The sequence below is a fragment of the Dromiciops gliroides genome, chromosome 2 (assembly GCF_019393635.1).
Source record: "Dromiciops gliroides isolate mDroGli1 chromosome 2, mDroGli1.pri, whole genome shotgun sequence".
In the NCBI taxonomy this organism is placed as follows: Eukaryota; Metazoa; Chordata; class Mammalia; order Microbiotheria; family Microbiotheriidae; genus Dromiciops; species Dromiciops gliroides.
The window spans coordinates 676,123,946-676,140,234 of NC_057862.1; the positions used below are offsets into that span (position 1 = coordinate 676,123,946).

A 16,289-nucleotide genomic window follows, 5' to 3' on the forward strand; every position below is an offset into this window, starting at 1 on the left:
AGAGAGAGAGAGAGAGGACTGCAGGAAGAATAAAGATGAAACAACAGTGTCCAAAGCCAGTGAGCCAAGCCTGTGTCCAGGCAGGTCACACAGACTACTAAAATTGAGGAATGGGGTAAGGAGCGGTGTCACTTAGCTATGGGGAGAAAGACAGACACCCAAGTTATTGCACACTCTCCAAGGCTTCAGAACTCCACCTTGGACAACACCTTTACAAGCTAAGGGGCCAGATGACCCAGAAATGACCATGGACAAAACTCACTGACTATTCACCTATTATTTCTAGGACCTGCTACCACATTGCACAGCAAAGTCATGACTAGTCCAGATGATGTCAATCTGGGGCAAGTTTGGTGGGATGGGCAGAAATGGTTAAGGGAGAGGATGGTCCAACTCTAAGTGTATTCATGCTAGGAGGGGATGGCAAAGGCTTCAAGAGAGAGGTTCCATGTTGGAACCTTGGAAATGGCACCTGAATATAGGTGCCCAATGTGTCATAGCAATACTATGTGGAGGAGATCCCTTCTGCTGGAAGACTACACTGCCAGAAAGGAAGCAGGACCTGCCCCCCTAGAATGTTGGTACTGTGGGACAAATTCGTGCTCACCTCAGGCTAGTTACAGTTCTGCTGACCTGTAGATGCTGACTATACCTAAAGGAATGCTCAGGTTGAGAGCCTATTGTTAAATTTTCAGCATGAATAATTACACCTTAAAAATCAATAGATGGGGGGCGGCTAGGTGGCGCAGTGGATAGAGCACCGGCCCTGGATTCAGGAGGACCTGAGTTCAAATTCGGCCTCAGACACTTGACACTTACTAGCTGTGTGACCTTGGGCAAATCACTTAACCCCAATTGCCTCACTAAAAAAAAATAAAAATAAAAATAAAAATCAATAGATGGGGGCAGCTAGGTGGCGCAGTGAATAGAGCACCGGCCCTGGATTCAGGAGGACCTGAGTTCAAATCTGACCTCAGACACTTAACAGGCACTTGACACTTACTAGCTGTGTGACCCTGGGCAAGTCACTTAACCCCAATTGCCTCACCAAAAAAAAAAAATCAATAGATGCTATGAATCAGGGCTTGATTTATTGTTTTGTTGATTTCCAGACATTAAGAAAGGGGGAAGGGAAATGTTAACAGTGCAAATTAAAATTAAAAATGGGTCTTGAAGACATTCTTTTGGGGGGGGGGTCTCAATTATTAAACATTTACCAGCACATTTCTGCTTCTTCCTTTCAGTTGTATTCTACCTTGATGGTTCAGGGGCACACACAGGTCACCATCCTTACATCACCAGCCAGCAGAAAATTGAAAATTGAAAGCTATAACACCTTGTTACTTAGCATAAGTTCAAGGACAGAGACAAATGGATATGCAAAAGGATCCATGTTTACAGATTAGTGTTCCCCTGAAACTGGGGCATGTGTGGGCAATTCTATTATCACAATGGGGGCTGTCTGGGGATAAAGTCTGTGTCTGTCCATCAGACTGGAGGTTGTCTAAGGAAAAGTCTATGTTATTTGGGGATTTCATAATTCAACCTAATTTGCCCAGTACTTGTGAATGCCAACTGTGTTCCTGGAAATTTTGCAGTTCACCCTCCTCTACCCCCTTTCTCACAACACCTGAGGGAAATTACACTTGAGGTTTTCCTGCCCTCACCACAGACTCGATTTCATTTCCACTCATGCCTGGCAGGCTTGGGCAGGTTCTGCCTGGTGACAGATGTCCCAGCTGGTAAAGATAAGCAGATAGGACCTCAAAACAGAACCAATCCAGACCAGAGTAGGGAAGGGGGCTAAAGAAAGAGTGTGTATAAAACGGCCTCTTTACCTTCTAGACATTAGCAGGAGCACAGGGATTGGGACTTGTGGCTTCACAAACTGAGATATTGTCCAAGATACCAAGGACCTTCACCACAGGATGGAAGATCAGAGGCTGAAAGGATTATTACCATCCTGGCTGCTCCTAGTGAGCTTGTTTGATATGAGGGAGGCCCAAGAAAGTAAGTCAGGGAAAACAGGAGGGAGGGAGGAGAGAGAGCCCCTGGTGTGGTGGGGGAAACAAAAGTCATTGCCCTCATGTAGCCCCAGGTTTGATAGGGGGATGCATAGGACCTGCCTTGAGGGAACCCATGGTTTGATACCTTTAGAGAGCCCCTGTTTTTCTTTTTCTTTTTTTTTTTTTTTGGCAGGGCAATGAGGGTTAAGTGACTTGCCTAGGGTCACATAGCTAGTAAGTGTCAAGTGCCTGAGGCTGGATTTGAACTCAGATCCTCCTGAATCTAGGGCCTGTGCTTTATCCTGTACCACCTAGCTGCCCCTGAGCCCCTGTTTTTCTGGGAGAAACCCAGCCCCTGACTTAAGGGAGGCCATGGTCTTCTAAGGGAAACAGCTTCTGCCCATGGGGATTCCCTTGGTTTGGTGGGGAAAACACGTGCCTTTTCCTCAGGTCTCCCATGATCCAATGAGGAAAATACAATCCTAACCCCTAAGGAAACACTGCTTTGATGGAGCAGAAAAGTTATTGAAAAAACAAGGAAGAAAACAAGGACATTCCTGGGAATATGTATGAGGACACACCTATAGCCATGAGTGATGGATGCATTTCTGAAGTGACCTCAGCCAAGTACAGACCATCAGAGAACACTTCCAGGAGGAAAATGGCTTTGATTCCAGAGAGAACTGACCAATCAATGAACAAACATTGATTGAGTCCTTATGGTGCACTCTCTATTTTGCACTGGCTTCTCCTTGGCTTATGAATCATTCCCAGCAAGAAAAACTGGGCTTGGAAGACAGGTATGGAGACAGGGCAGTGTCAGGAAGGGAAGAATGAGAGGTCAAAGATTTTGAAACTTAGATTTCAAGGACCTTTGAGGATGAACCTAATGTACCATATATCCAGAATAGGGTTAGGGCTGGGGCTAGGGATACCAATTTCACCACAGGATGGAGGGTTAGAGGATGAAAGGATTGCCATCACCCTGGCCACTCATTCTGGGATTTCTAATCATACGGAAGTCCAGGAAAGTAAGTCTGGGAAAATAAGGGGGGAGGGGCAGGGGAGGGGAGAGTGAACTGTCAGATTTGGAGAAGGTAGGAAGGAAGAAAGAAGATTGGACTCAGGAAGGGTTTTAAAAACAGTAAAAAAGGAAACAAAAAATGAGGTAAAGATGACCTCTAAAATAAGACACAGAGCAAACTTTTTATTGGATATTCACTTTGAATCTAAATTATTTTTAAATTTTGTTCTGTTCACTTTTTTTACCTTGAAAAGTCTCTGGTGTTTAATCAGGGCCAATTAGGGAGTAGGAGATAGGGGTGTTTCCTTGGGCAATCAGATAAGACAAGGAGAAGCTCAGGGGAGCAGTTGGGGCACCACAAGGAAAACGTTACCAAGATAAGCGCTGATACTTTATGCTAGCTGGGAGGGCTGCTGTCCTGCCTAGCCAAAGAGGTGTCAGTCTTTACGAATAGTGAGGTGAAGGACACAGCAATCATTATAAACTGTCATCATATTAAATCTAATCCAGCCCTCCTCTTTCTCCCTCCCTCTGCCCCAAGTCCATTGAAATCATTTTGGGGGGCAGCTAGGTGGCACAGTGGATAAAGCACTGGCCTTGGATTCAGGAGGACCTGAGTTCAAATCCAGCCTCAGACACTTGACACTTTGTAGCTGTGTGACACTGGGCAAGTCACTTAACTCTCATTGCCCTACAAAAAACAAAACAAAAAAACAAACAAACAAAAAAAAAAAGAAATCATTGTGGAAGTTGATCCATCTGATATCAGCTATGATCTCCAGCTTAATATCTTCTACAAACCACCATGCTTGCTTGTACTGGTATCCCCAGTGCCTGGTACACAGTAAGGACTTAATAAATGCTTTTTCATTTCTTCATTCAGATTTGGTAAACATGTCATATAAGCCAGGTGGCACAGAGAATAGAGAGCTGAACCTGGAGTCAGGAAAAGCTGAGTTCAAATCTAGCCTCAGACAATCAGTAGCTATGTGACCTTGAACAAATCACTCAACCTCATCTGCCTCAGCTTCTTCACCTGTAAAATGGGGATAATAACAGCACCTACCTCCCAGGGTTGCTGTGAGGATCAAATAAGATAATAATTGTAAAGCATTTTGCAAACCTTAAAATACTGTATAAATGTTTCTACTGTTATTATTATTCTTTCAGCTAATCAGCCTTTGGCATAAAGAGAGTTCCAGGGGCAGGTAGGTGGTACAGTAGATAAATCACCTACTCTGCATTCAGGAGGACCTGAGTTCAAATCCAGCCTCGGACACTTGACACTTACTAGCTCTGTGACCCTGGGCAAATCACTTAACCCTCATTGCTCCCGCAAAAAGGAGGGAGGGAGTGAGGGAGGGAGGGAGGGGGAGAGAGAGAGAGAGAGAGAGAGAGAGAGAGAGAGAGAGAGAGAGAGAGAGAGAGAGAGAGAGAGTCCCAGTAACTGTCCACATTGTTGAAGGCCACTATCTCTACTACTGCTACAGGACAGATTAGTAACCTGTTTCCAGAACTCATCATCCAATTGGTTCCAATGACCAGGTGCTTTTGAGTGCCCTTCTATAAAATGCTCACATTGTTTTCTATCTCCACTGACCTTTGTCTGAATTTCTCCACCATGCTTTTCCCACTTTCGCTCTCCTACATCTCCTTGGTTGGCTTCCCATCTATACTAACTCTAGTAATGGACAAGACCCTACTCCTCACTAAACATTTATTAAAACCCTGAGCTATAAGAAAGTCAGGATTGCAAAGCTGCTGATTATATGAAGAAGCAGCCTCTGAATCAATCAGTCAGCAGAGATGACTGATTTGAACTCAGGTCTGGGTTAGAACTCAATGGAAGAACTGTTGGGTGCTTTGTTTCTTTCTGGGCTATCCCCTATGGCAACTGTCCTGCATGATCATATTTACTTATCCTACTGTTAAGGACAGTCAGAGGGAGAGACAAGAGAATGAGTAGAAAGGGACACTGGAGTTCTGGGTTCCCCACAACTGAATCCCTACTCTTCCTACTTCCTTCTCATCATGCAGCCTATCACAAACATGAGATTCTCTTCACTGCAGTGGGTACAAGAAGATCACTCACAGAACTCCTCATCACTCATGTTATAGATGATGTGAAAGTGTGCTCCTATGACAAACATGATGGGAAACTTGTTTTCAAGTATCCCTGGATCTCCAAGGTCCTTGGGACTGAATACATTAAAAAGAAGAAGAAGACAATTACAGACATTGAGATGAATTTCCGTTCAGTTGTCAAGCACATCACTCTGAATGATACCAAGAGTCACAGTAAGTGAGCCCTACTCTTTGTCTCTGATTCTCTGTCTCTCTGTCTCTCTGTCTCTCTCTCTGTCTCTGTGTGTGTGTGTTTCCCTAACCCTCAAGCCTATTGTGCAGAGGTTCAGAGGACTTCTGATCTCTTCCCCAAGGAAAGGGCTATGAAATGAAGGGACAAGATCTCATTAAATTATTGGATTTCATTGTATGTCTTTGCACCTTGCAGCCTTGTTTTCTGCAGCATTTATGCTTTTGAAAGTTCTATCAACAAAATAAATTAAGCTTTGCTTGCCCTCCTACTCCCAGACTATATGCAAGGAATAAGGGATCATGGTATACAAGGAAGTGTAGGCTGCTATCTGGAGATTGGCAGTAGAGTGAAGCAAAATGGTAGATTTCGTTACATAATTGAAATTTTCTTTGTGTGTAGTCTTGTGCTGGAGTCTTCTCTACTTTTGTCTGCTAAAAAAAAAGTCTGGCCTCACCTCCCCAATTACCACCACCACCACCGCCATGGAAACAGAGAGTTTAGTATCTAAGAAAGCAGAGAGATAACTCTGGAAATCTGTAGCAAATTAAAACAAATAGGATATAAAATATACTTCTTATTCATACCACTGGCCCTGGATTCAGGAGGACCTGAGTTCAAATCTGGCCTCAGACACTTTACACACTTACTAGCTGTGTGACCCTGGGCAAGTCATTTAACCCCAATTGCCTAAAAAAAAAAAAAAAAAAAAAAAAAAAAAAAAAAAAAAAGAATGGAAGGGCAAGGGAACTTTCCAATGGCCTGCCAAGAATGGCCTGTTTCAACCAGTATTGGCTAACTTGCTAAGGGTACTTGGACAGCTCTTTGGCAGCCAGGCATAAACAACAGAGAGGTCTGTTATCTTCTAAGGTGGTATAACTGAGAGGTAAGAGATCCAAAAGGAAAGCAGTGATTCTAAAGATATAACAAAGGCTGATATTATCATCAAAGCAATTTAAGGTTCTTGGATCTTCTACTTTTGGCCAAGAAACAGGCCCAGAAGATGGTTAGTGGCGGGTTATGGTAGATAACCTCCAAGGTACTTTCCAAATCTCCGATTTTCTAATTGGGCAAAGTATCCAGCCCTGGACTTGGGATTGTCTTCAGCTGCTTCAGACACATCTTTTAGAGATCATCAAGTGTCCAAGTTGCAGGAGATGGATCTCAAAAATCATCTGGTCCTTGTTTCCTTGTCTTTCCTCCATCATCACGTGTTGTTGCCTGGTTCTAGCAATTAGTGCCTCCTTTGTCCTCTTTTCCTTCTGCTACAATCCTCCAGACCACACTGGCATTTTTCCTGGATTTACATACTAGAAAAAAGAAAACACACAAATTACAAATAATACAGCATGGATAACTGATGATTATTGTATATAATAAGAAAATCCCAGCAATTGTACCTTTTTATAATTACCTAATATATTTTGCTCATGATTTTCCCTTATTAGGGAATATCCAAATCCCTTTCAACTTTAGAATATCTCATCTCAACATATAGATTCATCCCCAAATTCTTTAAAACACAGACCCTTTCTCTATGGGATCCACATGACTGGGGTCCTTCAATCTATTCCTTGCCCCTACGTGCCTTCTTACCATTCCTTAAGTCAATCTTGTGAGCACTTTCCTTACAATAACCCCATGAGGTAGATGGCACAACTAGCATTAGCTACATTTTCTAGAAGAAAAAAACGATTGAGTAATAACTGACACAGAAATTGCTTTTAAATTTATAAGGCTCTTTACCTATTATTGGTGCTAAGAAGTTAAGCAACTTGCTTATGTTTGTACAACTAGCAAGTCTCAGGCAGGATCCAAACCCAGATCCTCTCTACTCGAATCCCAGTGCTGATTCAATGATATGACTACGTGTCCTCTTGTTCTCATCCTCTTAGCCAACCAGACACTACAGCTCTTTGCGGATTGTGAGCTGGACAGGGACATCCAGGTGGGCAGCCACATCCAGTTTGCCCTGAACGGAGGACTTCATGGGAAAATAGACGATGATGACTGGGTTTTCTTTAAGCCTGAGGCAGAACAATTCAAGATCTTTCTGCAAAGCGGCTTCCAGACTGCCTTGAGGAGACATTATATACAGGAACATTGTTATGGCATGATGAGAAAAATCCTGCAGTACTCAAACATGAAGGAGAATGGTGAGTACCCATCCCTTGCTTTCTTTTTTTTCTTTTCTTTTTTTTTTTTTTTTATTTAAGGCAGGCAATTGGGGTTAAGTGACTTGCCCAAGGTCACACAGCCGGTAAGTGTCAAGTGTCTGAGGCCGGACCCGAACTCAGGTACTCCTGACTCCAGGGCCGGTGCCTATCCACTGCGCCACCTAGCTGCCCCCATCCCTTGCTTTCTAATACTGGATGGCCAAGGACACCGATACCCTTATGCCATGTGGAAGATGGAGCAGCAGTGTATGTATGGTGGTAGACTTCATCTCAGTTAATTTTCATAGACATAAAAATCTAAGACTAAGAGTAGGCATTAATATGTATATAGTGCTTCAACATTTACAAAGTGATAAATATAAACAGTTATCCCTTCCATATCATGGACCTTAGAAGTGAAGCACCCCAGTTATCTGGAAAATCTGTGTAAAAATGTTTGGCCCTCCCTTCGTACCAGAGAAGAAGTCTGAGTTTTTTTTATTTTTCTTTTATGGGGTGTTTACGGTACCTTATAATAAAATTGGGGTCAAGTATTTGGTAATGGCGTGTGTGTCATCCGTTGTCCTTCTTATGTCATCTGCAGCTTCCACAAAACTCTATCAAAATTCCCATTTAATTTCTTATGCTAACCATTGATACATCAAAATTGTGATGGGAGGGGCAGCTAGGTGGCACAGTGGATGGAGCACCAGCCCTGGATTCAGGAGGACCTGAGTTCAAATCTGACCTTGGGCACTTGACACTTACTAGCTGTGTGACCCTGGGCAAGTCACTTAACCCCAATTGCCTCACCAAAAAAAAAAAAATGTGATAGGAAAAGTAGCAGCGTGGATGGGATGATTGTAATATGATGTGTGTATACACATATATGTGTATATGACATCTCATTTGTTCCTCTCCATGACCCCAAGATGGGGGTGGGGGAGGGAGATTCTATTATTAGTGCCATTTTGTGATCTTCCCCTATAATTACCTTGGAGATATATAGATATATGTATGGATGATGGATGCATGTATGTGTGTATATGTGTACATACACCCATACACATACATATATACATATAGGTGTGTGTATATACACATACATATATAGACACACACTTACATGGGAACGTGTTGTCTCCCTTTCTTAATGACCATAAACATATAAGCAATAACAGCCAGTACTTTTCTACCATTCATACTTATTCTGCCTCTGTGTCAAACATGTAAATGATCACAGCTCCTGATTGGATGAGGCTCCCAGCAAACTATAGCAGCTGCAAACCAATACCCATTCCTGGGGTCCTGGACTACCTACTCGAACCCTCAACCATTCCTGATTAGGAAATTCCTTGACCTAAGTCTAGTACCAATAAGAAAGGTAGGGAACTTTCCCACCATATCTGGATTTAATTAGGAATGCCCCTCCCATATCTGCTATCAATTACCTATTCTCAACCAAGTCTATCTTTAAAGTACAAAACTTCAGCTCAGACCCCACTCTGAACAGATACTTCCACCAAGATCTTTGCCACTATATAGATCTCCCTCCTTCAAGTGAGTGACTGGCCCTATGTGTGTGGCTAAATCTCTGTCTTTATTGCCATAAAGTATATGTGTAGGGGGGCAGCTAGGTGGCGCAGTGGATAGAGCATTGGCCCTGGATTCAGGAGTACCTGAGTTCAAATCCAGCCTCAGACACTTGACACTTACTAGCTGTGTGACCCTGGGCAAGTCACTTAACCCCCATTGCCCCGCCAAAAAAAAAAAAAAAGTATATGTGTATTTGTGTACACATGGTGTTTTTCCCCTGCTCACTGGCTGCACCACAGAGGATAAAGTTCCTGCTCACATTAGCTTCCTGAGGACCAGTTGCCTTCAAATCCTACAACTAGGTCTTTGCTCTAACCCAAGCCCTGAAGTCAAATAAAGCAATCGTGCTTTAAGATTTGCAAAGCACTTTACAAAAATTTATCCCATTTCATCCTCACAACAACCCTGGAACTTAGATATTATTGTTATCTCCATTTTACAGGTGAGGGAACTGAAGCAGACAGAGGTGAAGTCATTTGCAAAAGGTTATACAGCTAGTAAGTGGCTAAGGCTGAATTTGAACTCAGGTCTTCCTAACAGCAGATTCAGTAGTCTATCCACTGCACCACGTAGCTACCTGGAGGATAGGAATTCTTTCATTTTTGTCCTTGTATCCCTACTATTTTGAACAGGGCCTAACACAGAGTGGATACTTAATTAACATTTCTCAATTGATTGAGGAGTTGTTGATGGTGGCGGTAGTGAGGATGGTGATGTGGTTAAAGTCATCCTCTGATGGGGCGATACTGAGATGTCAGGTGGTGGATTGTCTAAGGCCTCAACAGCTAAGCACAGGCTCTGTCAGGCCCTAGAAAGGTGAGAAATCCTGCAGGACATCCTCAGAACAGACTGAGGACCAGTCTAGCTAAGTGATGAGACCTCCATGACTAAAAGCAGTCTCCAGAGGATGTCTATTTCTGGAGACGACTCACAATGATATTTCGACTTATTGAGCCATGGAGGGCTTACAGTTTGTATCACTGAAGAGAAGACCTATCCTGATGAAACCATGGATATTTTGAGATTGAAATATTGAAGATTTTGATTTTGTCATTAAAACATACCAGAGGACTTCCGGGGTGGAGCCAAGATGGCGGAGGAAAGGCAGTGAGCTCCCGAACTCATGACACATCCAAATAAGGTCATAGGAAAATGCCCAGAGCAGCAAAACTCACAGAAGAATGTGCTGAAATCATCTTCTAACCAAGAACAGCTTGGAAGGTCAGAAGGAGGGAGCTGCTGTGCTGATACAGGAGTTGAGCCCAACCCCACAGTCACCCTGACACAGATCCAGTCCCAGGAAGTCCTCACCAGAGAAGCAGACCCCCAGAGCCTCTGAATCAGCTGAAGTGCCAGTGTTGTCTGGAACTAAGCTCACAGTCTGGTGAGTGGGCTGAGCCCTGGGCAGGGGAGAGACTACAGGTGTCTATGCTGGTGCTAAGGCAGAACTTGGATTTTACACCCCTGCTGAGAACCAGGAGGTAGGCTCCAGTAGCAGTGGCTACCCAGCAAAACTCAGCATTATCTTTCAGCAGAAAAAATGGGACTTTAATGAAAAAGAAGACTTTCAGATATTTGTGATAAAAAGACCTGAACTGAATGGCAAATTTGACTTTCAAATACAAGACCCTAGAGAACCATAAAAAAAATTGGAGCTGGGGGACATACCTGCGGTCATACAGTGGGCGACTGTCTTGTGTCTGAGGCTGGGTTTTGGCTGGGATCCCCCTGGGTCCAGGGGTGATGATTTGTCCACTGTGTCACTTAGCTAGATGATAACATCTTTAGGGTTAAATTGAGGGGGAAGGGCAGAAGCAAAATCCTACATGAAAGTAACAGGAAAAGGCTTATGGAGTGGGGGAAGAAATGGGAGAGGAGCAGGGCAGTAAATGAATTTTACACTCATCAGAAAAGGCTCAAAAATCTTAAACTCATCAGAGCTGCCTCAAGGAGGGACTAACAGACACACCCAACTGGGTGGAGTAATCTATTTAATCTGGGCAGTAAATGAGCCTAACACTCATCAAAATTGGCTCAAAGACCTCAATCTCATTAGAATTGGCTCAAGGAGGGAATAATGTATACACTCAATTGGGTGGAATAATCTCTCTAACCCTGCAGGAAAATAGGAAGGAAAGGGGATAAAGAGAGAGGGGCAGGGGCAGCTAGATGGCGCAGTAGATAGAGCACTGGCCCTGGAGTCAGGAGTACCTGAGTTCAAATACGGCCTCAGACACTTACTAACTGTGTGACCCTGGGCAAGTCGCTTAACCCCAATTGCCTCACTTAAAAAAAAAAAAAAGAGAGAAAGAGAGAGAGGGGCAAAAGAAGGAAGGGCAGAGTGGGGGAGGGGACAGACAGAAGCAAATCCCTTTTGAAGAGTAATAGGATGAAAGAAGATGGATAATAGGATAAATATCATGGGGAAGGGAATAGGATAGAAGGGAAACAGTTAACAATAGTAATCATGAAAAAGAGAAAAGGGGGAAAAATTGTACAAAAAATATTTATAGCAACTCTTGGTGGAGGCTAAGAATTGAGAATCAAGAGGATGTTCATCAATTGAGGAATGATGGAAAAAACTGTGCTATATGATTGTAGTGGAATGGTCTTGTGCTACAGGAAATGACAAACAGGATGATCCCCGAAAAACCTGGAAAGACTAATGAACATCGATGTATAGTGAAGTGAGCAGAGCTGAGAGGACATTGAGCATAGTGACAGCAGTATTGTTCAATAAGCAATTGTGAATGACTTAACTACTTTCAGCAGTGCAATGATCCAAGACAATCCCAAGGAACTAATGAGGAAGTTTACTATGTACCCCTATAGAAAGAACTGATAAAACGAACACTTGTGGATTGTACATATATAACCGGATTGCGATCTTGTGGAGGGGGGAGGAAAGGGAGGGAGGGAAGGAGAAAAATTTGGAACTCTAAATCTTATGAAAATTAATGTTGAAAACTACCCTTACGTGAAAACGGAAAATAAAATAAATGTTTGTTGCTAAAAAAATAAATAAATAAAAACATACCAGAAACTAACAGACTCTTATAGTTAGTTTAGAAATCTCATGATGCAACCAAAGAATATTTTCTAAGGGCCTACCACATATTGAACTTTATGCTAGGCATTTACATGGAATCCATAAAGGTTTGAGATATTGCCCTTGCCCTAGAGAGCTTTTGGAAATCTTGGATCTGAGACAGGGGTGTTCTGGAAAATGTTTAACAAACAGCACTCCCAAAAAGAAATTGTATGCACAGCACACACTTAAGTTTGACTTGGATTATTCACATTTTCTCCATCACTTTCTTAAATCTAGACAGTCAACAGAATCAATCAAGCCTGGATTTGTATCATTGGCTGATTTGGGGGATGTAAACACTGATATTAAAAACAATCTGCTCATGAGCTAGTTTGAGATAGAAAGTAGGACAAAAGAGAGGAAAATGGAAATGGAGGGTAGAAGCAAGAGGCCTGGCAAATAGCCAATGAGCTTTTGACCTGATGCCTTCTCTCCTAATTTCTCCCCTTAGTTCCCCCAGAGGTGACCATTGGCCGCCATGAAGCCACAGATGGGAGAGTTACCCTATCCTGCACAGCCAGGGGCTTCTTCCCCCCATCCATCCTGCTTCACTGGGAGAAGGATGGATGGCTAGGTATATGGGGACAGGAGATCTCCAGTGGCACCCTGCCTAATGCTGACAACACCTTTTATCTCCGAGTCACCATGGAACTCCAGTTGGAAGACACTGGAGCATATTACACCTGTGTGGTAGAACATAGTGAGCTGTCAATACCAGCTGTATACCCAGGTAAGTCTTTCTCCCAAGGGAGCTTGGCCAATATCCAATAGTCCTAACCATGTAATCCTACTGCCTTGTCTTGATCCTCTTCCTTTTCTGAGAAAAGATCAACAAGGGAGGGGTCCAAGTGGACAGGTTTTCTTTTGCCTTTGTGGAGATTTCCACCTCTCAATTTACTTAATTGCCTTCCACCCACTTTAGTCCCTAGGAAGCCTTCAAAGGAGAGACCTTGGGACAAAGTCTTGGGTGCCTTGGCCGTTGTCATCCTGGTGCTGAGTTGTGTTGTGGCCTTCATCATGTGGAAGAAGAAGACAGGTATGGATATTGGGAAAGTAGGAAAAAGATGGGGGAGTTGAGAAAGGAGGGAATCGGTAAGAAACAGGAGACATCATTCTAGAAAGCCAGAAAAGGTGTTATCAATTATCAGTTTAACCACCAGATGGTGTTACTAGCCACCAGCCTTATCTAGTACTGTGGCATGAATTACAAGGCTTTGTGGTCAAGTAGGAAAACCAGAGGACCTAAATTCAGCTCTAACGTCAAACATTAACCAGTCATGTGACTTTGAGTAAATCATTTAATTTCTTTGGGCCTCAGTTCCTCATCTATAAAATGAGGTTATTTGGAGTAGAGGGTCTTGAAGGTCCCTAAAGATTCTAATTGTATGATTATAGATCTAGGATCTAAACCTTCTCTAGATTCTAAACCTTCTCTGGATGCTTTATAGCTTTTTTCCTAAAATATATAAATATTCCACAATAGAATACTATATTGTATCACTAGGTCAGAATTCAGAAGGATTATGACCTCCCTTTTCTTTTGAACTAGCACCTCCTTAATTCACTGTTCCTCAAAGCAGCCCATGTTCACATTTAGCCCAATGTTGGTTCACATGAACTTGTGTGCCAGAAAAATCCCCAGATCTGTTTCAGTCCAATTTCTCTCCAGCTGTGCCTTCCCATCTTGTACTTAGGAGTCCAATTAACCAACCAACAAATAAGTATAGTGACAAGCACAATGAGAGCACTTCAGACACATAGAAAAGGTAAGAACGGTCCCTACCCTAAAGAAACTTACATTCTAATTGGGCAATGATGTGGTATATATAAGGTGCATCTGTAGCAACTGATCCCCTCACACAATTGATCTGGCAATATTCCTTCCCACTTTTTGGTGTGGTTTAATTGTTTCAGTTGTGTCCAACTCTTTGTGATCCTATTTGGGGTCTTTTTGGCAAAGATACTGCAGTGCTTTGCCATTTCCTTCTCCAGCTCATTTTACAGATGAGGAAATTAAGACAAACAGGGTTAAGTGACTTGCCCAAGGTCACACAGCCATCAATTATCTGAGGCCAGATTTTAACTCAGGATGATGAATCTTCCTGATTTGCAGGTCAGGTACTTTATCCAGTGTGCCACCTTGCTCCTAAATCTGGACTCAGCTGCATTGAACTAAGTTCAGTTCTGGAGAGTTTGGCTTCTAAAGAGAGGAATGAGAGGGCAGCTAGGTTACACAGTGGATAAAGCACTGTTCCTGGATTCAGGAGAACCTGAGTTCAAATCTGGCCTCAGACACTTGACACAGTAAGCTATATGACTCTGGACAAGTCACTTAACCCTCATTGCCCTACCGAGAGAGAGAGAGAGAGAGAGAGAGAGAGAGAGAGAGAGAGAGAGAGAGAGAGAGAGAGAGAGAGAGAGAAATGAGGCTCCTTGATTATACTCTCTAGTTATTTGCCTTCCCCTATTCCCTCCATGGTGTTCCATGACACCAGCTGAGAGGCTCAGGAGCTCCTGACCTCTCAAACTCACCAGGCTACCTCCCAGGTGGGAAATGCTCATCCCAGGATTGTTGTTTAATCATTTGTTCTCAGGAAAAGAAGCACAATTTTTAAACCATATCCCTGGAGCTTCTAACAAATGTGAGAGTGGCCACCCTGTTTATTACTTTGGGGGATGAGGTTGGCAGTGGGGGCAGGGCAGGCAGTCGTTCCTCTCCTCTCCATGAAGGAACTCCATAGTGCTTGCTCTCCAGCACACATTCTGGAGAAAGGGATAAGAGCAAAGCTGCTTCTTCCTTGAAGTCACCTTAAGGAGTATCTCTTCTTGGTTCAATGGCCAAGGCCCTTTTGATGTGTCCCCCTTCCCCTGCTGCCATCAAAAGGAACAAAGTACCAAAAGGACCATCCCAATGGACTCAGTCCATTGGCACTGAGCGAGAGACAACACAGCAGCCTGGAGTGGCCCAGGATCAAGCAGACCTGTTGACATCATACAGAGCAGATCCAAGGGATCGATCCTTAAAGGGCAAAGCATTAATCAGTTAACAAGCATTTATTAAGCACCTACTATGTGCCAGACCTTGTGCTAAGCAGTGGGGATACAAAGAAAGGCAAAAGACAGTCCCTGCCCTCAAGGAGCTCCCTGTCTAATGGCAGAAGATATTGGGGAAGACCTCCTATAGAAGGCGGCATTTACACTAAGACCAGGTATAGGACTTTATACTGATCCCTTTTATATTTCCTCTTATTAGAGGCAGCATGTTTTAGTGGGAAGAACAGCAGGCTTGGAGTCAAGAGAGAGCAGAGTTTAAGTCACTCCCAGACAGCTACTGGCTTTGTGACCATGAACAAAACACCCTGTTGGCATCTGTAGAATAATAAATAAAATAAATTATGTACTTCTCAGTGCTATTGTGAGCAACCAAGGAAATAACACACATAACACACTTTGCAAATCTGAAATTTCTGTATAACTGTCCCACATCATTTTTCTATTTAGAGCAATCTAGCCAACACAGAAGAATCAGTCTCTATTCCTGTGGACCCTCAGGTATAAAGAAAGAGACAAAATCATCCTCTCAACCCTCAACCACAATTCCCATCCTGACTGAGGAGGTTCCAGCCTCTTTTTGCAGAGGCCTCCATCTGAGCCTAGGTGTGCTCCTGACTGAGGACAGAAGACTGAATAAGCCAACTCTTCAGGCCCCTCCCAGCCCATGGGCCTTCTGTGATTTTCTTCTCTATTTGCCTTTCAGGTCAAGGAAGCCAGGAACATACTTCAGTGGAAGGTGAGAAACCCCTGTACTGGAGGTTGGAACAGGGCAGGGCAGGGGAGACAACCATCAAGTGAGGAACACAGGGGAAAAGGTGTGAATGTGTGTGTGTGTGTGTGTGTGTGTATGTGTGTGTGTAAATCCTAGTGTTCTGATCTCCTTTTCTTGAGGGTAAGTGGAGCATAGACAAGGAACCTGCTCTATTAGCAAGACCTTCCTGTAATTGCAGGGGACATACATACACACACACACACACACACACACACATACTCATATACATATGTTTGTATATGCATGAAACTGTATTACTATACATAAAACTATATA

The 16,289-nt window shown here is 43.2% G+C and overlaps 2 protein-coding genes across 2 annotated transcripts in view; both read left to right on the forward strand.

The window, feature by feature from the left end:
* Positions 1–1,928: 1,928 nt before the first annotated feature.
* On the forward strand, positions 1,929–14,867 carry LOC122739620 (class I histocompatibility antigen, F10 alpha chain-like). The gene is made up of 6 exons (XM_043981285.1): positions 1,929–2,010; positions 5,068–5,328; positions 7,240–7,500; positions 12,639–12,917; positions 13,110–13,223; positions 14,782–14,867. Exons 1-6 carry the CDS (start codon positions 1,929–1,931, stop codon positions 14,865–14,867), a joined length of 1,083 nt encoding a protein of 360 aa, XP_043837220.1.
* Positions 14,868–15,021: 154 nt separating this feature from the next.
* LOC122739621 (major histocompatibility complex class I-related gene protein-like) overlaps positions 15,022–16,289 on the forward strand; it is a 42,759-nt gene continuing 41,491 nt past the window's right edge. The window contains exons 1-2 of the mRNA XM_043981286.1: positions 15,022–15,214; positions 15,945–15,977. Of these exons, the coding sequence (XP_043837221.1) occupies positions 15,022–15,214; positions 15,945–15,977 (226 nt within the window). The remainder of the gene's footprint in view (positions 15,215–15,944; positions 15,978–16,289) is intronic.